This window comes from Zalophus californianus, chromosome 8 (assembly GCF_009762305.2).
Source record: "Zalophus californianus isolate mZalCal1 chromosome 8, mZalCal1.pri.v2, whole genome shotgun sequence".
NCBI classification, from domain to species: Eukaryota; Metazoa; Chordata; class Mammalia; order Carnivora; family Otariidae; genus Zalophus; species Zalophus californianus.
This window is the reverse complement of record NC_045602.1, coordinates 139459353-139478876: the sequence shown is the minus strand read 5'-3', so window position 1 is coordinate 139478876 and position 19524 is coordinate 139459353. Positions and strand designations below refer to the sequence as shown.

Genomic DNA, 19524 nt, shown 5'->3' with positions numbered 1-19524 from the left:
CCATAAATGAGATATTGTCACAGTGGATTCCTTCAATGCCCTCATTTTCATATTGAGAGTCATTACTTTCTGTGTAATAAACTGTAGTGTTTGGAACTGAGGTTTTCACGTGAGTGGCTTTATTTATCACAACAGGCAATAGCAGTAGACTTTCTCGCAATACAGGGTCACCTTCAATAAATACTGTTAATCGGAGACAGTCAAAAGTTTGTACACAAAAGAAGCAGGTAAATCAGACTAGACCATTGTGTGGAGGGGGTACCGTACAGGAAATCCTTTATTTATCAGACTGGGGTCGCCTGGGGTCATCTGCCGTCTTACTGATTCTTACTCCTTCCATGAGTGCTGTGTAAACAGGTTGCTATTTTAGGCCCCGAGGGATTGTATGCAGCTGTGCATACGTGTGCCCTGTACCCCCTCAGGTGTGGGGTCTAGTTGGCGCCCCCGGGGCCTGTGTCTGAGGTGCGATGTGACCGCTGACGGGCGCTTGTAAATGCGCACAGAGACAACACTGGACAACAGGTCGATGAAGGACGCTCTCGGGGACCAAGTGGCCGGTCACTGCCGTGGAGGACACAAGGGGCAGGCCAGGAGGGCCGCGAGGGCCGTCGCAGATGCCACGCTGTGCCCTCCCCCACGGAGCGCGGCTGACTCCTCGTGTCCTTCCCGAGCTCCCTGCTGGCGGCGGCACCACCTTCTCACTTCCTTCGGTTGTGTTTTAGGAGCTTCTAGAACCTGATTTTTCCCCGCCACCTCCCATCACGGCTCCTTGGCAGGCCGAGGTGTCACAGATGCCGGGGGTCCCCTGAGCACCGACAGCACCGGGGAGGCCAGGATCGCCTGGAGGCCCGGGCTCACCGTGGGCCCCATCTCGGCCATCTTTGCTAACGCCAGGCACGCCTTGCGGTCCTTGAGACGGAGCGGGAAGGTGAGTTAGATGTAAGACTAGAACATCTGTTCAGCCTGCCACCCCCAGCCCTTCTGTGTAGGGGCGTGTTCTGCACTCTGGGAGGGCTGAGGGGAGGAGAGACCATGTGGGGGAGAGGAGCAAGGGCAGAGGACAAGGTGGGGGGAGGACGTGGAGGCCAGGGGCCTGTCCCGAGCGTAGTGGCTCGGACCCGAGCAGAGCTCATGGGAGCCGAGGGACGAGAGCGTCTCCTGTGAGCCGGGGTGGCATCGGGGGGTGCGGAGTTGCTTGGTGAGCGGGGACAGAGGTGATTGTGGGCATGGCCTGCATGTGATCCCGGGGGGGGGACCCCACCTCGGGGGATGGGCCCCCTGAGCAGGGGGAGGCAGGGTGGGTCAGCTGAGGAGGGGCTGGGAGCGTGGGTGCAGCCTGGAGGGCCAGCAGAGGAGAGGGTTTCTGGGCGCTCGGAGAGGACTGGAGCAGGGCCTCTGCTCCGCCCGTGGTGCAGGGGTGCATGGAAGACCACGAGGTGACTCGCCCCTCATGTGAGGGATGGACCGCAGGGGGCAGGGGCTGGTCCTCTGTCTCCACAAAGCGTTTGTATTGGACACCAAACAGTCATGATACATGTGGCCAATTCAGAGGGAATTAGGGAATTCTGCTGAACTGAACTGACCTAGATGCTAGACTGCTTTCACCGATTGGAAATTAACTGAATCTACGGGGATAGATCCTCCTGAATCTGTTCTCACTCAAACTTGTACAAAGTCATTCAGGCGGTTCCTGACCGTTCCTGACCCTCTGAGAGGACTTTGCCAAGAGAAAGGCGTCATGATACATGTTCACCACCCAAACGCGGCCCCAGGTCAAGCCACAGCACATTGGGAAAGCGGCTGGTGACGGGCACCTACCCTGCAGCCCCTGGTCTCCGTCCGGCCCGTCCAGACCTGCGCCTGCCGAGCCTTTGTCTCCTCTGTCTCCCGAAGCCCCTGTGGGGAAGCACCGGACACGTGAGCACCTGGCTGGGGTTCGAGGAGGGACCGCTGGCGCAATGGCATGAGCCCCCACGCCAGCGTGTCACCCGCCTTGTGACGGGCAGGGCGCCCGTGTGGTGAGCCTTTTCCTGAAGCAAAACGCTCTCAGAAAAGTAACACGAGCGCCAGAACCAGGGAAGGGGATGGAGGCTAGTTGAGAACTGTATTTTCAAAAGGCTTAAAGGCCTTCAGATCCCTACTTGAAGAAACCCGCTTGGTCTGTTGGTGGAACACAGCAAGCCCTCACACCTTGTGCCGGTGCCGGAGATGCTCAGAGCCCACAGCCATCTCCAAGGCCACGCGAAGCCAGCTGACCATGAGCTTGGGACCGACACCGCGTCTGGGAAGACATGTCTGTCTCCAGGGCTAAAATTGTTCAGCCTTGAAGTTTCTTAAAAATAAGTGCGGCACTGCTCATTCTGGAATAGCCGGACTTGTACTCAAACTGTGCCTCATCGATGAAGAGAGCAAATCACAAAGTTTCCCTCAGAAACATTTTTCTTAAGCTGTTTTTCAGAAACAAAATTATTTGATCAATAAATGGGCACGGGCTGGAATCCTGAGCTTTCAATCTGGAACTGGGGCCAGGAGGCCGGCCAGTGGGGTGCGGGTGGGGACACTGCAAACTCAGGAAGTGGGCATCGGGGCCCGTTTGGGAAAAGCTCGGTGGCTGGGAGTTCACAGCTGTGTTAGCCCCGTGGCCCATCCGTGGGCCTGAGTATCTGGCTGGTTCCCGCTCAGCGGGGACCTGGACAGGGCCAGCACCTAGCATCAGCGACAGGGCGCACCCATGAGGTCATCTGGTTTCGAAATTCTACTTCCCAGTGCTTCAAAGGGAGTTCTGTTTAACTTCTGCCTTTTGCAACAGAAATGTTACGAATGTCAGTTTTTCTGAAGGCATATGCTGTTACGTGTAAACGGGCTCCTGTTTGTTTATCCCTCATATTTTTCTCTCCCCCTCCTCCCCCAAATGCTGTTCTGACGGTATTTGCGGCACCTGGGGAGATGAAAAAGGTGTTAACGGAGCTGCGCAGGGGACGGCGGGCAGCCGACTCACCTCTGGGCCCCGGGTCTCCCAGCTCTCCGGTAGGACCACGGTATCCAGGGGGCCCTCGGGCACCAGGGTGGCCGATGGAGCCCGGCGGTCCCGGGGGGCCTGGGGGCCCAGCTGGACCAGGCCGACCTGCGGATCCAGGTGCTAAAGGCTTCCTCAGGTGAGCAGCTAACTGCGCGATTTGTTCTTTTGGAAAACAAAGATGTAAGCATTTATTCGAGGAGGATTAGCAAAAGTGTTCTGTTTGAGGCGGAAAAGATCAAGCCGCCCCTAACGCACTTCTGGGCATGGAACGGAAGTACTGCTGCATTTCTCCTGTGTGCCAAGGACGGAGTCACAGGCCCAAGAGGAGGTGCTCATTTTGGGGGAACTCCTTACAAATCCTGTGAATCAAAGTGGCCAAGAGATAGATGGCCACTTCGTTGGTAAAGGCTGGAAGGGCGCAGGTCTCGGTCCCTGCTGGTGGTTTCGCAGACATCTAGAACCCCCACCGTGCCCCTGCCTGTGTTACAGCCTGGGTGGAGGGAGCCCCCCCCCCCACTGCCCCAGGTGGGGAAGAGGTGGAGGAGGCCGCGGTGTGGGTGGCCCGAGGTGTGCAGGGGTGGAGCGCACTCACCACTGAGCATCCCTCCACACAGCTCCCTGATGTGCTGCTCGCTGGCTTCTCGCCCCTGCAATTCACCCCGTGAGTCCGTCAGCAGACTGGGGGCAGGCTGGCACCCTTAGAGGCGCCCCCCCCCGCCCCGCCATCAGTCTCGGGAAAGTGACCAATGCCAACGAACACTGCCCTCAACAAAGGGAAAGACGTACCGGGACTCCGGGTTTCCCGGTGATGCCAGGCACGCCTTGTACCCCCGGGAAGCCCACAGGGCCGGGAGGGCCCGGGAGGCCCTCGACACCGCCGGTGCCATTGGGACCCTGGATGCCCTTCGGGCCCAGCTCCCCTCGACTGCCGGACTAGAGGAAGAGAGGCCGAGGTGGGTCGGAGGTGAGCAGTGCCCAGCAGCTGCCGCCCCCCACACGCCACAGGCCGGCCTGGCGTCTCCTTGGACTGTGTTGTTGGGGCGGCTGACGACCACTTACCTCTCCTTTGGGTCCAACCGGACCACCGGGCCCCTGCGAGAGAGCAGTTGTTTGGCTCTTAGTCGGGTGGGCATTCACTGCCGAAGAGCCAGGCTAGCGCAGGGGGAGTTGGGGAGGGCGGGAAACCGCCAAGAAACCACCCTCTGACTGCTTCAGGACACGGAGTGGCGACCCCCTTTCGCTCTCCCGGGTACAGTTTTCATCTCGCTGGGACTGTGTTCTGTGCACGGATGTTGTTGTGACTTATTTTCCTAAAGAGTGTTTTCAGTAACTGTTCACGTTTTGTTACACGTGTTTATTCCTTGTCTCCGTCATCATCATTCTAATAAATAATGGATGTCTGAACATCCCCGTGCCTACAGCCCCCTTCAGCTGCGTCCTCAGGGACGTGGTCCCAGCCAGAGGGGCTCCCAGGCGGCAGGTACTGCCGCCCCCATCAGATTAACAGGGACGGGGCCGGGGTCCCGCTGGTCAAGGTTGTCCAGGAATTTGCCAAAAGAACCCACGCACACGCAGCCCTGAGATTATCTTGGCTACAGTCATGGGGCCCTCGGCCCGCAGCCTCGGCCTCCCTGGGGCTTCCCACACTCCCTGGGTCTGCAGACTAACCCCCATCCCTGAACGGGACTCGTTCATTCTCAGCTGTTGATAAAAGTGAGGCCGACTTAATCCCACTCACCAGATCTCCTTTGTCCCCAGGAAGGCCATCGGAGCCTGCCACGCCCTGAAACAACACGCCCCAAGGTCAGAGCTGATCCTGCCTCCAGCTGTTCTCAAAGCTCGAGCGCTGGTGTCCGGAGCCCCAGGCCCAGGGTGGGGACCTGGCAGGGACTGGCAGGGTGCACTGAGGCTTTCTTGCCAAGCAGAATCTTGGGGGGCTGTAGATCGTTCTAGGTCCTCGGCCAATACAAAGAGGGCCTGGGGCCACCGGAGGTCACGGGCCCAGCCCCCAAGCCTTTCCCGAGACAATGTACCTTCTACAAACAGGCCTGGGGCCCAGACTCCGCTGTTACAAGGCCCCATTCCCAGGTCAGCGGGAACACAGCCTCCCTGTAAGTGGGGCCGGGTGTCCAGAGTGCCCCCCCCTCCCCGCTCAGAGTTCCTGAGGGAGAGCTGGAAATGAAGGAGGGAGAGAAACAGAACAGACCTGAGACCCCTGGGCGCCCACTCACCTGGTCTCCCTTAGGGCCGGCGGCTCCTCCCGGGCCCTGGCACAGAGAAGGTGAGTGTTAGAGGGAACCCGGGAGTCCGAGGCAGCCCCCACCAAGCTGCGAGAGCACAGGGCCCACGAGAAGCAGCCCTCCCCGGGCGTGCTCCTGGTCTGCCGCAGCGTTCTGTGCATGCCCCGTCCCGAATCTTCCTAAAGAACTGTCGTCTTAGGGTCTCTGGAGCATCCCACCAAGGGTGCCGGGACTGTTTCACAGGCCTCCTCAAATCTGGTATCGCTCCCAATACCACGGGCTGCGCGCGGGTCATTTCCCGCGGGGAACTGCTGAGTCAAAGAGCTCAAAACTATTCACCACCTTCCTGGCCGATTGTGAGACTAGGGACATGTCTGGGAACTGCAGGATCACCCGGAAAACATGGAAATAAAAATAGTCCATTTGCTCAAATAGCAGGAGTGAGAACTTGCCCAAGGGGCAGAGGTGTGGCCGCCCTGGAGATGAGGAGGGGGAATTCAGGAAGTAGCGGGCGGGCACAGCCCCCAGCAGCCTGGCCAAGTCTCCCCGCGCCTGAGATTTCCTGCCACAGGCCAGGGGTTTCCGTGCACCCCCACCACCCGCTCCCCCCGCCCCGGGATGACGGGACGTCTGGGCCGGCTCCTGGGCCTCCCCATCCGCGGTGAAGTCTGGCAGCAAGCGCGGCGGCTGTCGTGGGGCCCCGAGCAGGCATCTGAGCAGGGCTCCGTGCTGCCCGACGGTCCCTGGACGACAGGGACTCCACCACGAGACTACCTACCAACTGTCACAAGACCACCAGGAAAGGTAGAAGCAGTGACAGTAGCGCTTAGAGCCGTGCTTTTCACACTTATTTAGTGTGTTAAGCAGTCCTCGGCTAAAGCCCAACAGATGACGCTGGGGGCCCTCCCCTCGGCTCCACACCCCCCACCCGGAGCCTGGAGCACCTGACTGGGATGGCTGGCAGTGTGTGTCTACCCTGTGGGGGCTGGGGAGAGTAGGAGGGGAGGGGAGGGGAGGGGAGGAGGAGGGGGAGGGAGGGGGAGGAGGAGGGGGAGAGGAGGCGGAGGGGAAGGGAGGAGGGGAGGAGGCGGAGGGGAAGGGAGGAGGGGAGGAGGCGGAGGGGAGGAGGAGGAGGGGGAAGGGGGAGGGGAGGGGAGGGGGGAAGGGGTGAGGGGAAGGGGGAGGGAAGGGGTGAGGGGGAGGGGGAAGGGGGAGGGGAGGGGGGAAGGGGGGAGGGGAAGGGGGAGGGAAGGGGGAGAGGGGAGGAGGGGAAGGGGGAGAGGAGAGGGGAAGGGGGGAGGGGGGGAGGAGGGGAGGAGGGGAAGGGGGGAGAGGGGAGGAGGGGAAGGGGGAGAGGGGAGGAGGGGAAGGGGGAGAGGGGAAGGGGGAGAGGGGAGGAGGGGAAGGGGGAGAGGGGAGGAGGGGAAGGGGGAGAGGGGAGGAGGGGAAGGGGGAGAGGGGGAGGGGAGAAGGGGGAGGGGGGAGGAGGGGGGAGGAGAGGGGGGAGGAGTGGGGAGGAGAGGAGGGGGAGGAGGGGGGAGGAGAGGAGGGGAAGGAGGGGGGAGGAGAGGAGGGGGAGGGGAAGGGGGAGAGGGGAGGAGGGGGGAGGGGGGGAGGGGGGAGGGGGGGGAGGGGGGAGGGGGGAGGGGGGAAGGGGAGGAGGGGGGAGGGGGGAAGGGGAGGAGGGGGGAGGGGGGAAGGGGAGGAGGGGGGAAGGGGAGGAGGGGGGAGGAGGGGGAGGAGGGGGAAGGGGGGAGGGGGGGAAGGGGAGGAGGGGGGAGGGGGGAAGGGGAGGAGGGGGGAGGGGGGAAGGGGAGGAGGGGGGAGGGGGGAAGGGGAGGAGGGGGGAGGAGGGGGAGGAGGGGGAAGGGGAGGGGGAAGGGGAGGAGGGGAAGGGGGAGGAGGGGAGGGGGAAGGGGAGGAGGGGAGGGGGGAAGGGGAGGAGGGGAAGGGGGGAGGAGGGGAAAGGGAGGAGGGGAGGAGGGGAGGAGGGGGAGGAGGGGGGGAGGGGGAGGAGGGGAGGGGAGGGGGAGGAGGGAAGGGGAGGGGGAAGGGGAGGAGGGAAGGGGAGGAAGGGGAAGGGGAGAGGAGGGGAAAGGGAGGAGGGGAGGAGGAGGAGGGGGAGGAGGGGAGGGGAGGGGGAGGGAGAGGAGGGGAGGGGGAAGGGGAGGAGGGGAGGAGGGGAGGGGGGAAGGGGAGGAGGGGAAGGGGGAGGAGGGGAAGGGGAGGAGGGGGGAGGAGGGGAAGGGGGAGGAGGGGGGAGGGGGGAAGGGGAGGAGGGGGGAGGGGGGAAGGGGAGGAGGGGGGAGGGGGGAAGGGGAGGGGGGAGGAGGGGAAGGGGGAGGGGGAGGAGGGAAGGGGAGGGGGAGGAGGGAAGAGGGGAAGGGGGAGGAGGGGAGGGGGAAGGGGAGGGGAGGGAGAGGAGGGGAGACGGGGACGGGGGAGGGCGGGGGAGGGGGCGGGGGAGGGGGAAGGGGGAGGGGGCGGGCCGAGACAGCCACTCACCAGGTCACCAGTGCCACCACGGAGGCCCTGGGGGCCCGGCAGGCCAGGGTCGCCCGTGCTGCCCTTCTGGCCCTACAGACAAGGACCCAGCCGGTCGGCACCCAGGCGGGAGCCCAGGGAGACCCCGCCCCCCGCCCGGCAGGCCCCCCTCGGCTCCCTGGACCTAAACCTCACCCACCTGGAAGCCTCGGACTCCAGGGCCTCCAGGAGGGCCTTGCGGGCCCAGAGCCCCCTGCAAGAGAGGAGGAGGGAGTGAGTCCCGCTCTGCTTGCCCGGGGGACGCTCGGCAAACCCAGGAGCCAGTCCCCAGCCGTCGGGCCCAACAGAGGTGGGGGGGCCTGGTCGGGGGCAGCTGGGGGGTTGTAGAGCTCAGGCTCGCCCTCAGATCCCACGCATCAGTCTTGGGAGCCAGGCACGCACAGCTGGGGCTGCTGGGGTCCCCAGGGCTGGTGTCCTTAAGGCGTGGGCAGCTCCCACTGCCCCTCGTGGAGCCCGAGGCCGGGCCGCTGTCCTCGGCCAGGCGTGGTGACTCAGGCCCTGGGCACAGAGGTCTCACGCACAGAACGGCTGGGCCTGGCCCTCACCATCTCTCGGCTTTTGCGGGGTCAGCCCACGGATGCGTCCCAAACGCCTCCCCAGCCTGCAGAGACCCGGTCACATGGCAAGGCCTCCGGGCCCACCCCCTGGGCCACACGGCACCCCCTCACTCACCGCCGAGCCCCTGTGGCCAGCCTCACCACGCTCCCCAGGCACACCGACGTCTCCCTGCACGAGGAGAAGGGGAGTGTGGGTGTCAGCGGGGTCCGCGGACATGGGGGCGGGGGGCGGGGGGCGGGGAAGGTGGGCACACTTACTGGGGTGCCAGGCTCTCCTGAGGGGCCGGCCTCCCCCAGCTCTCCAGCTCGGCCCTGCACAGGACGGGAGAGCCCTGAGTGCCCACACGGCCCCTCCGTCCAGGCCCGGGCGCTGCCCCTGCCCGCCCCCCACAGGACCAAGAAGCCACATACCAGTTCTCCCTTCTCGCCCTTGGACCCTGCTCGTCCCGGGAGGCCCTGCGCAAGTCAGAGGTCAGGGCTGCCGAGCCCGCGGCAGAGCACCCCCCAAGGGGGCACCTCCCCCTGCACAAGCCCCCACTCGGGGACCCCAGGGGCACCGAAGGAAGCCCCGTGCCCTCACCGGCAGCCCGTTGGGACCCTTCTCTCCTAAGGCGCCGTTACGACCAGACTCTCCCTGCGGAGGATCGGGGGACAGGCTGCTGAGGCCCGGCAGGCCGAACCCCCACAGACCTCCCTGCCCTGTAGGCCGCCGGCCCAACACCAACCTTCTCGCCGTCCAGGCCCGGCACGCCATCCCGGCCGTCCTTGCCTGGAGTACCCTGGGGACAGGGGGCGGCGTGAGGCCCGGCGGGCCCCTCCTTAGCCCTTCCTCCCCGGGCCCCGGGCCGTATCTGTGGTCACACAGCGCAGCGGCCACACGGTGACCCGGGCTGGCCTCAGACTCTGCAGCCGAGGTCACTGGTGCCCGGCTGTGAAGGGCCTGTCAGGCCACGTGCTGTCCCCCACCCGCCCGCAAGGATGCTGCCCCGTGGCCTGTGTCACAGGTGAGGGAAAAGGCTGGGGAGCCAGCAGGAGTGCACACGGCCTCCCTCAGGTCCCTCCCTTCGTCCTGCTTCCCCAGGGGAGGAGGCCAGAGGGGCCCACAGGGTCCCCCCGTGCTCGAGGGCGGGTCAGGAGGGGACCGGGAGGGAGCGCAGGTGCGGGCTGAGCGTGGGATGAGGGGGCACAGTGCCCCAGGAGCCTCAGAGCCCTCCTGGCTCCACGCCCCCAGAAGGCAGAGGCACTTAAGACCCTCCACCTGTGTGTGGCATGCGCGGCCCCGTGCAGATTCCGGGGGGCCGACGGGGGGCCCCACGCCGGCCGGGGACACCCCGCAGTTGAAGGAGAAGGATTCTCCGGGGTCGGGGGGGCAGCTGCAGGTGACGGAAGCCATCAGGGCAGCAACGGCCTGCTCGCCCAGCGCGTGGGCAGCCGTGGGTACTCACCTGCTCTCCGCCCGGCCCCGCCACCCCAGGGACTCCTTTGGGACCAGATCTGCCCTGAAAGACACACAAACCACTGCATCTGGGGGGACCTTGAGGGATGCTCCTCGTGGACGATGCCCCTCGTTCCCAGGCACGCTTGGGCCGGGGACGCTGGACTCCGGGTATGTGCCCAGGGCTGGGGGACAGCTTCGTTGGCCCATCCCAACACCAGGGGAAAGGCTTGTCAAGCTGGGACCTAGCTTAGCATCCTGTGGCCGCTGGGCTCGGTCCAGGGCACAAAGAGGCCGGTTTGAAGGTGACCACAGGCAAATGACAGCTTAGGGACAGTCACCCCAGTTGCTTGATCATCTCTCAGCTTATGTTCACCCACCCAACCCAAGAGACATTTTCTCTGTTATTCCATTTCATAGCGGGACAACCCTGGCCCGAGGTCTGGCACGGCCCAGAGCGTCTCAGCTGGATGTGTGTCAGCTGCCGCCAGACACGAGCTCGTTAGAGCCCCCAGGAGACCTGCCCAGGAACCCCGCCGGCCAGGCGCAGCTGCTGTCCAGTGACATACCCCCCCCAGGAAAGGGCAGGCCCCCACCCCTGGCACGTGCCAACTGGGTGTCCCCCCCACCCCGATCAGGTTCTTTGGAGGAAGGACCCAGAGAAGCAAGGTTCTCTTACTTACAAGGTCACCCTTGGGGCCGCGGAAACCCTCTGGGCCCCTCTCGCCTCTGTCACCCTGAAATGACAGTGGGGGGTGGGGGGTGGGGGGTGGGGGGTGGGAGACGGTACAGAAAGTTAACAACTCGAGAAGGTGGGAGAGCTGGACTGACGTGAGACTGGCCAGGCTTGGCGCGCGAAGTGCTCAGAGGCAGCGGGGCTGATGCTGCTGAGGGTCACAGAGGCCAGGGGTGCTGACCGTACCTCACGCATGTCCAGAGAGAAGAATACCAATCTCCCACCAAAAACAGGGTCTTCTGGTAAACTCAACCCACCCCTCCAGGTGTGTCCCCCCCCAAGTGTGCCCACGGCCACCTGCTCAGGCGTGCCCAGGGTGTACGTGCCCTTGAGGGGACTCAGCCCCGGGAAGGGCCAGCACAGCGCAGCCCAGTGGGACGGGGGGAGGCCCCTGAGTGCGGAGGAGGAAAGGGGACAGAGAGCCTAGGCCTGCACAGGCCTGCCCTCCACCCCCAGATGTACACATACCACTCTCCCGGGGGCTCCTGGGATCCCTGGCGGCCCTCGGAATCCAACGGGACCCTGTGAAGGAAAGGGGGTGTCTGGCCAGCATCCCTCAGGGGACCTGGCTCCATCCAGAGAGAACCTGCCTCCAGCAGCCCCAACCAAACACCCCCCAGCAGGCTCCTCCCCACTGGCCACCCAGTGGTCCCAAGCCCTCCCTCCTCCCCCATTTCCCAGGGTCTCCTCTCTGGCTCCCCAGCAGCCCTCCCCATCTGGAGGTGGCCTCCCACAACGGCCTGCGCTGATGTGGGGCTGGCAGACTTACCCTGTCCCCTGGGGGTCCAGCCGGCCCTGGCAGGCCTCGAAGGCCCCGAGGCCCCTGTGAGGAGAAAGCTGGAAAGGCCGGGCCTGGGCCGGCAGCCTGCCTCCCCCCCCACCCGGGACGACATGCCCCCTGGGAGCCACTGAGGGCCCCACAGTCTTCCCTAGGAGCACCTGACCTTAGGCCAGGCCCTGGAGGGGGAGGGGGCCACAGGCCCTGGGACTTGCAGCCTGGCAGAGGCAGGACCCTGGCCCAGTACGCCGTGGCAGGCACCTGCTAGACCATCCCCTGCAGCCCCATGCAGTCCGAGGGGCTCCGATCCCACCTCCGTGCCCCGTCCAGCCCCTCCCCCTCCTCACCTGCAGCCCCACAGTGCCTGGGATGCCAGCAGGCCCCGGGGGGCCAGGATCACCCTGCAATGGAGGTCAAGGGGGTGAGCTGGGTCAGCCCAAGCTCTTGCAGCACCTCTCCGCGCCCACTGGTCCCCCACCCGAGCCCATGCAGCAGGGGCCATTGCCCTGTTCATACCGAGCCTCTGAGGCTGAGGGGTACTGGCCTCCTCTAGAGAGAGAGAGACCCCCAGCCTTTCCCAGAAGCCTCTGCCTGGCTGGCGTGGGTCCTTCTGTCAGCCCTGTTGCGACCTCACCGGCTAGAGACGTACCCAGCCTTACCTGAAGCCCGTGCGTACGGACAAACATATCCTCCACGGGCAGTGGCCACAGGGGTGGGAGGGTGGCGGGGGCCTCCCAGAGACACTTCTCCGGCCACCAGGGGGGCCCGCCTGAGCTCAGGGAACTTCACACGAGACCAGGCAGGAGGGGGTCTGTCCAGAGACCCTGCCCCAGATCACCCGGCTCTGCCCAGCCAGGCCCCTCAGAGGTCGAGTGCACAGTGTGTCCCAGACGCAGCCAGTACTCCCTCACCCCCCCACCCCCCACCTGTGGGGCCCCAGCTGTCCCCCCAGAGCCAAGCACCCGTCCCTCCTGCCAACACCCCCCCAGAGTCCGTGTTCACCTTCTCGCCGCCCTTGCCGACCTCTCCTTGCTCCCCTTTGTAGCCGGTGGGCCCCTGAAAGCCAGAGGTGAGCCATGAGTCACAGCCCATCCCCAGCAGCCCTGAATAGAGGCCTGCACGGCCACCAGCCCAGGTGGGGAAACTGAGGCCTGGTCAAGACTGGGCAGGGCCTCCCAGGCCTGGTGGCCACACCAGTGCCCGGCGGTTACCACTGTGGAACGGGGGATGGGGCCAGAGCGGGGCCTCCAGGCTGGGCCGGAAGCCAGCCCTCCTTTCTTCCTGCAACAACTAGGGCAGACCTTCTGGACCCTCATGTGCCCCCAACTCCCCTCTAGATCTCAAGGCCCACGTTGGACCAGGCTGCCTCCTCCTGCGGGGCGTGGAGGGGGCTCAGCCACCCTGTGGCCACTGCTCACCTTGAACCCTGGCATTCCTGGGGGACCGGGAGGGCCTGGTGGGCAGATGGCCGGGCACTGTTGGAAGACAGAGTGGTCAGAGCCCTCCGGACAGCCCGGGACCTGGCAGGGTTCGGCACCCAGGGGCCCTGAGATGGGCCCTTCCACCAAGCGAAGGGGGCCTCGGGCCACACCACGGCCTCCTGGGACCCCAGACAGGGCCTCATTCGGTGCAGCTGTGGGGTGCAAGGAGGCGTTGCCCGGAGCCAGCCCTCGGCTGCCTGGCCTCTCACGGCCTCCTGCTCAGAGCCGGCTCCCCTTTCTCAGCGGACGTTTAGCAACAGTGGCTGCTGGCTTCCCAGGGGGGCCTGCAGCCAATTTCAGGCCAGGCTTCTCTTCAGGGCACAGATGTGCTTTAGGACGGGTGTCCTGCAGGCGCAGACGGGATGCTCCACGCCCAGGGGCACGGTGAAACCCAAGGGACCGCACTGGGTTTTCTGGATCATTCCACAGCTAATCTGGCACAGAGCCAGGGCCATCCGTCTCCACCCTCGCCGCTCCTGCCTGGCCCGACGCCCGGGGCCCAGCCCTTCTCCTGATCCTGCAAGATCCCTAAACCCTCCCTCTGGGACACCAACGGGTCCAGTGGGGCTGGCCTCCTGCAGGAGTGCAAGACCTCTGCATGCCAGCTAGAGGCTGACCCTTCCGGGACCAGCTGCACACCGCGGAGAAAGCCCCGGGGCCACCCAGACGTTGCTTGTCTCTTTCCAGGAGTGACAAAGCTCAAGGACGAAGAGACACTAGTCCAGAGCCTTCTATGTGGCCGAGACACCATGCCTGCACCACCCAGAGTAGCAGACACTGGCCACGTGTGGCTGGGCACTCAGAATGTGGCCGCACCACGGAGGGGCTGGCCAGCTGACAGCTCCATCGCGCTCCGCTCAGATCGGCACTGCTGCACGCGGCCAGGGCGCAGGGTGGCTGTGTCCAGAGCCGGTGCCACCGGCACGGGCCCCCATCCCTGCCCTCCTGCGGGTGGGGACGGGCCCCTCTCCACATGGGTCCCGGAGGCAGTGGGTGGGGCACACCAGCCCCCTTCACAAATGGCTGCGAGCACCTACCTGGAGGTCGGTGGCGCCTTCAGGGAGGACCCCTGGGTGACCCTGGAACACGAAGACAGCTGACTTTGACGCTGCCCTTCCCCTCCCTCCCTGCCACCCGCCCCTACAGGCCTGCCAGAGGGCTCAGGCCCTGCCTCCCCTGCAGTGGCCCGTGCTGGGCACCAACGAGGACGGAGACCGCTGCCTTTGGGGCAGAGTGGCCACCGGTCCGAGCCCTGTCCCCCCCCCCCATGTCAGCTGACCCAGCCGCCGCCACCGTGGCCCTGGGCTCCGCGCACGTCTGGGAAGCGGACGGGAGTGCACATGGGCGTGGGTTCGGGGCAGGGGGCCCTGGGGGACGGGAAAGTCAAGCCCACCATGCCCGGCACTTCCCCCAGAGCAGCTCTGGCGCCCCCTGTCCCATACTTACCGGGGGTCCAGGAGGTCCCGGAGGGCCGGGGAGGCCTGGTAGTCCAGAGGGTCCCTGGGGGGCAGATTACAACGTTAGGTGGAGCAGGACCAGCCTCCACCTAAGGAGAGGTGACCAGCTACTTCCAGAGAGAAGCCTCCCTCCCCTGTGCCCTTATGGGGATACCCCACTCTGCCTGCCTCCCCCTGCCCTGGACTTGGGCTGGTGTCCACGGTGCCTCCCGAGGCCTAGTCTGTCCTTGTCCCTGAGGGTCAATCAGGGCGTCTGTCAAGGCCACCAAGAAAGGAAAGGGGGGAGGGATAGATGGGGGGAGGGGGAGGAGGCGGAGGGAAGGAGAAAAGAGGGGCAGAGCCCTTGGTGGTTGGATTGGGGGTGTCCTGACGGCCAGGGCCCTGCTCTGAGCAGTGGGGGAGGGTCAGGGGCAGCCACTCACCGGGGGGCCCCGGAGGCCCATTCCACCTGGGACACCGCTCTCTCCTGCCTCTCCCTGGGGGGGGGGTAAGGGAGTGAGACACGGGGTCTGTACCCACAGAGCTCTGAGGACCCCACGCAGTGCTGGTCTGCCCTCTCTGAAGGGACAGCAACCCCGGGCAGCCGGTCAGGTGGCTGCCCCTGAGGAGGCCCACCCCAGCCCCGGTTTGGGACCTGGCGGCCAGCTTGGCTCTGAGTGTGGTGGGTATGCTGGGACGGGGGCCGTGAGGGTGGTCAGTACTCACGGGGGGTCCGGGGAGGCCTTTGCCCTGCAATGCCAAGCACTGGGTCAGAACTTGCCAGGGACGGGATAGGTTTGCCTGCCACCCCACCCCTTCCCCAAGACAGGTGGGGCGCAGGGCGGGAGCACCTCAGGGGGTGAGCGCCGGGTGCAGGAGACCCTCCCTGGGGGAGAGAGGGCATGGCCCAGGAGCCAGCCTGGCAGGCAAGGGGGCTGGACAGGTTCCCGGAGGGCCTCCCCACCCTGGTCGGTCCCGCTGCAGGAGGACACGGTACTTACCCCCAGCCCGGGAGGCCCTGGGGGTCCCAGACTTCCCTGCAGAAGGAAACCAGGGTGTCAGGAGCGGGCTGGGCCCAGGCTCCCAGGCCTCTGAGAGCAAACCTGTTCCCCTCCCCCACTCTTGGGGGGGGCATCTCCGTTTTACAGAAGACTGAGGCCCAGGGGGGACCCCGGATGCCCCAGTGGCCCAGGACAGGTCTTCTGCCAACAGCCGTGCTGAGGAAGATCCAGACTCTGTTGGAAGTGGATGCAGAAAGCCTCACGGAGCAGGCAGGCCAGGCCGGCGGGAAGGCCCAGCACCAGGCCTCCCTGAGCCCCACAGAAGGGCCGCCACGCTTGGCTCTGGTGACTGAGGGAGCCCGGGACCCCAGGCAGCCAGGGCCTCCTGCGGCCTTGTGTCCAGAAGACATGGTCCTGGCACTGGAGGGGGCTCCTCCAGGGGCTCCCTACAGAAAGCCTGCAGCTGCCCCTCCCTCCCCTCTTCCCAGAAGGAGGCAGCACAGAAGGCTGGTCATCCCCCAACCCGACTGAACGCGAGGACAACCATGACCAGAGGCCAGTGTGGGACGGGCCACCCTGTGCCCACCTGCCTTTCTGCAGCCCTGTGCCTCCCCACAGACACGGGCCCAACAGCACAGCCAGTCTGTGGACAGAGCGCGCTCAGCCCGGCCCGCCAGCCGGGGACCCCCCGAGACGAACCCTCGCGTGCGGGGCAGCACTGACCCGCTCTCCAGGGGCGCCCTTGGGGCCGGGTGGTCCGTCCTGCCCTGTCAGGCCCTGGGGAGAGAGGCAGAGGAGGGCTCGAGGGGCCACACGGGAGGCCCCACTGAGGGCACTTCCCTAACTAAAATGGGTCCAGAGGCTGAGGAGGGCCTTGCATGTGGCCCCCCTGGCTCCAGCCCGCCCGCCGTCCACCTGCAGGGCCCGAGGCTCTGGGGGCGTGAGGAGCTGGGGGGTCCAGCAGGCCAGGGAGCTCACATCTCAGATCCCTGCTCTGAGAGTGGTCCTGGGGCCAGCCTGGGGCTCAGAGCGGCCTGGATAAGGGGCGTCTGGTCCAGGGAAGACGAGCCAGCAGCGTTTTCACCTCTGCTGTGGGCCGGCTCTGCCCTGGCCAGCCGTGGCCGGGCGCTACAGGCTTTGGGCTCAAGGCCAGCAGAGCCTGCCGGGGGACATTCGGACACTCTGGGGACAGAGCACGCACAGCTGGGGAACAGCAACTAAACTCGACTCCAGGGCTCAAACCCCTCCAGGTCCAGGCTCAGAGCGGGGCAGAGGGGCCCAGAAGAGGGGGCTCTCGGGAGGGGGGAGGGGCAGGCACACTCACGTCCGCTCCAGGCAGTCCTGGCAGCCCAGCCTCTCCCGGTTTCCCTGGCTTCCCTGGGGCCCCTTTTGGTCCCTGGAGGAAGGGGGCGGGGTGGGGAGCGGGCAGAGGCCTGAGAGCAGGTCCGGCCCAGAGCCTTGGCCTTCACCAATAAGAGAAGGGCTTTCCAGCTGGGGCACCGCCCAGCAACTAGAGATCGGCTCCTGTCCACCAGAGGCCCGGCCCTGCCTGCTCTCCTGCAGACCGGCCCCCCGCCCCCCGCCATGGGCCCCAGCCACCGCCCTCTCCAGCTGCCCCCCTTACCTGCTCTCCTGCAGACCGGCCCCCCGCCCCCCGCCATGGGCCCCAGCCACCGCCCTCTCCAGCTGCCCCCCTTACCTGCTCTCCTGCAGACCGCCCCCCCGCCCCCCCCCCCGCCATGGGCCCCAGCCACCGCCCTCTCCAGCTGCCCCCCTTACCCAATCACACCTATAGGACATTCACCTGGATGCTTTGCTCACCTGATGCTTTGGCCGCCCCAGCTAAGGGCCAGTGGGTCCCTCTGTGGGACTGCCTGTGTGCCCCCAGGACCCTCCGTTCCCAAGCCTGAACGGCTCTGGGGAAGCTCACTGTGGCACCTGGCGGGCCTGGCACAAAGGCGGCTTCCAGGCCGGACCCCACCCAGAGATACCCTGAATCCCACACACACCCCCTCCAACCACTTCCTAGCCAGGCCCTTGCTCTGAGGCCTCTGAGGCCTCCCGCCTGGCAGGCAACCCAGGGCCTGGTGTAGTGGAAAGGGGTGTCAATGACCCCTCTGTTCTAGGTCCACCCCTCCCCTCGCTGGAGCTGGGACACTCACCGAGGACCCGGGCAGACCCGGAGGCCCAACTTCTCCCTGCAGAGGGAAGACACCCACATGTGAGCAGCGTCTCCTGAAAACCCAGGCCTGGGAGGCCCCAGGAGACGATGCAAGAACACCCCCACCCCACCCACATTTAGGGGGCACCTCCCCTGTGTGGCTAGGCGCAGAGGCGGGAGTGGGGCGGGGCGGGGGAGTCGGACAGCTGGGGCTCAGCCCCTACAGGGCCCACATACCCTTTGAGGGCAGCGGGCGCACCACCTCCCGAAGCGAAAGGAACGTGTCCCACAGCCCCCCCCCCCCCCCACCAGCCCAAGAAGCTTCAGAAGGCGGGCTGTGGGCACGGAGAGGCCTCCTGCTCCCACCTGATTCAGGGCGGGAGTCTCCCAGACTCGCAGAGGCCCAAGGAGGCACCCCAGCCCCCCACCCCCCGTGGCCACTAGACCTGACACCCTTTGACTGAGGCTTGCAGGCCAGGTTTTTAAGGGGAGGCCTCCCCAGAAGGAACAATTCAACTTGACTCCTGTCAGCCCGGGAGTCCTGGGGGGCCAGGGGCCCAGCCCTGGTGGGAGGGGCATAGGGGCCAGCCTTGGGCTGTCCTGCCCCTCTCTGCCTCCACCCTGTCGCTGAGCACCCCGTGGGTCCGGGCCGGCCAGGGTTGGGGTGGGTAGGAGACTTGGGGCCATCCAGGGCCTGGGGGACTCAGAGGCTCAGGGCTAGTCAAGGTGGGGCTCCTGTGGTACATTATGGGTAAGGAGAGGCCTGGAGCAGGCCCCTACCTTTCATGGAGGTGGCTGGATTGGGGGTTCACCCCAGACAGTCCCGGGGGAGGCAAGCTGCAGGATTGGGCCACACGTGACCTGGGACACCCATGGAGGACGCCACCTCTGGGGCAGAGCCAGCCCCCAGGCCCCCTCCGAAGCTGGCTCCAGCCCCAAGCAGCCTCCAACGAGACCCACCCAGGGAGCCAGGCCCTGCACCTCCACCGCCGTGGACCCTCTGGGGACCCAGAGGCACACACCTCAGTGCCCACAGTTCTAGTCCAAAGACTACTGTGCAGCGCCCCCTCCCCCTGCTCTGGGGGCACAATCCCGGTGGGGTGAACTGAGCAGGACCCGTACCCCTTTGCCAGCCCTGGGAGGTGGGCATTGGTTTTGTCTCCATCAGGTCTGGGGCTCAGGGAAATTGGGGCCGGACTAGAACCCCACCGAACACCCCAACTTACATCAATGCCATCCTTGCCCGGCTTCCCAGGGGGCCCTTGGGGGCCAGGGGGGCCTTGGGGTCCCACTTTCTGAAATGGAGAAATGTCATTATGCAGCTGTGCTGTCCCGCCCTCACCCGTGGGGCAGGTCCCCCTGGGCAGCCTCAGGTCAGCCCAACAGAGTGTCCCCTCTCTGGGTCGGGAACAGAGCTGGGGCCTGGCTCCAGCGGCCCCCCCAAACCAAGCCTGCCTCAGAGACCCCCCCAGAGCCTGGGGCCGGCAGTATCTGCTGCCTCCATCCTCGGGCCGGGAGGGGCTGGGCCACGGCCCCACGGGAGCCTCAGGGAACAAAGGCGGCATTGTGCCTCTCTGGTGGGGGTGGTGGCACTGGCAGCAGCCGACCCAGCCAGGCAAGGACAGGGCACCGTCCTGGGCTCATCCACGATGCGTCTCGGCCGGCCATGGGCTCGAGGGCTGCGCGGCTCTCCCAGCGTCCTCGAGTTCAGGCTCACTCGCTGGCCCAGGGTGGCTGGGGGGAGGGTGGTCCCCGGGCCGCGCGGCTCGACGTCCCCCCCTCAGAGCCCCAGACTCCCACCCCGGCCGCCGATCCCCGGTGCGAGCCCAGCGCGCCGCTCCAGCCCCGCGCTCACCTGCGCCTCGCTCACCTGTGCCGTGCTCAGGGTCACGGCCAGGAGCTGCCCGAGCAGGAGCAGCAGTGTGGGGGCTCCGGCCATGGCTGCACTCGCGCTCTGAGCGGCACCAGCGGCGGCCGCCTGGGCTCTGAGCGGCGGGCGGGGCGGGCGGCGGGCTGGACGCCAGTTCCCGCCCCGCCGGCCGGGCACAAGCCCCCCATTCAGCAGGGCCCACCTGGGGCTTCCGCACCGCCCCGCGCCTCCCCGCCGAGCCGGCCCGGGCAAAGAAAGAAACCCAG

At 66.1% G+C, this 19524-nt stretch overlaps 1 protein-coding gene across 3 annotated transcripts; it reads right to left on the bottom strand.

Moving 5' to 3' along the window:
* Positions 1-111: 111 nt before the first annotated feature.
* Positions 112-19371, bottom strand: COL9A3 (collagen type IX alpha 3 chain). Of its 3 annotated transcripts, none has more exons than XM_035728987.1 (32): positions 19244-19364; positions 18615-18683; positions 17390-17425; positions 16552-16623; positions 15951-16004; positions 15228-15263; positions 14953-14976; positions 14670-14723; positions 14237-14290; positions 13828-13869; positions 12728-12784; positions 12312-12365; positions 11657-11710; positions 11301-11354; positions 11000-11053; positions 10479-10532; positions 9806-9859; positions 9086-9139; positions 8941-8994; positions 8772-8816; positions 8619-8672; positions 8476-8529; positions 7943-7996; positions 7765-7836; positions 5251-5286; positions 4758-4802; positions 4079-4111; positions 3806-3952; positions 3612-3666; positions 2999-3181; positions 1819-1896; positions 112-909 (listed from the first exon to the last, which is right to left on the bottom strand). In XM_035728987.1, exons 1-32 carry the CDS (start codon positions 19325-19327, stop codon positions 719-721), a joined length of 2061 nt encoding a protein of 686 aa, XP_035584880.1. In that variant the 5' UTR covers positions 19328-19364; the 3' UTR covers positions 112-718. The 3 variants fall into 3 exon arrangements, with proteins under 3 accessions (XP_035584880.1, XP_035584881.1, XP_035584882.1); XM_035728988.1 differs by having other exon boundaries at positions 700-909; positions 19259-19371; XM_035728989.1 differs by lacking the exon at positions 14953-14976 and having other exon boundaries at positions 700-909.
* Between the last annotated feature and the right edge of the window lie 153 nt (positions 19372-19524).

What these genes read in the sequence shown, in the direction of transcription:
- COL9A3 (XM_035728987.1), bottom strand. Translation starts at nt 19,327, where the DNA reads ATGGCCGGAGCCCCCACACTGCTGCTCCTGCTCGGGCAGCTCCTGGCC. An exon ending in GTGGTGGCACTGGTGACCTG is followed by an intron (nt 5,287 to 7,764) that starts GTGAGTGGCTGT and finishes TCTCTGTGCCAG; the next exon opens with GGCCCGGGAGGAGCCGCCGG. An exon ending in CCGGCCCTAAGGGAGACCAG is followed by an intron (nt 4,803 to 5,250) that starts GTGAGTGGGCGC and finishes GTGTTGTTTCAG; the next exon opens with GGCGTGGCAGGCTCCGATGG.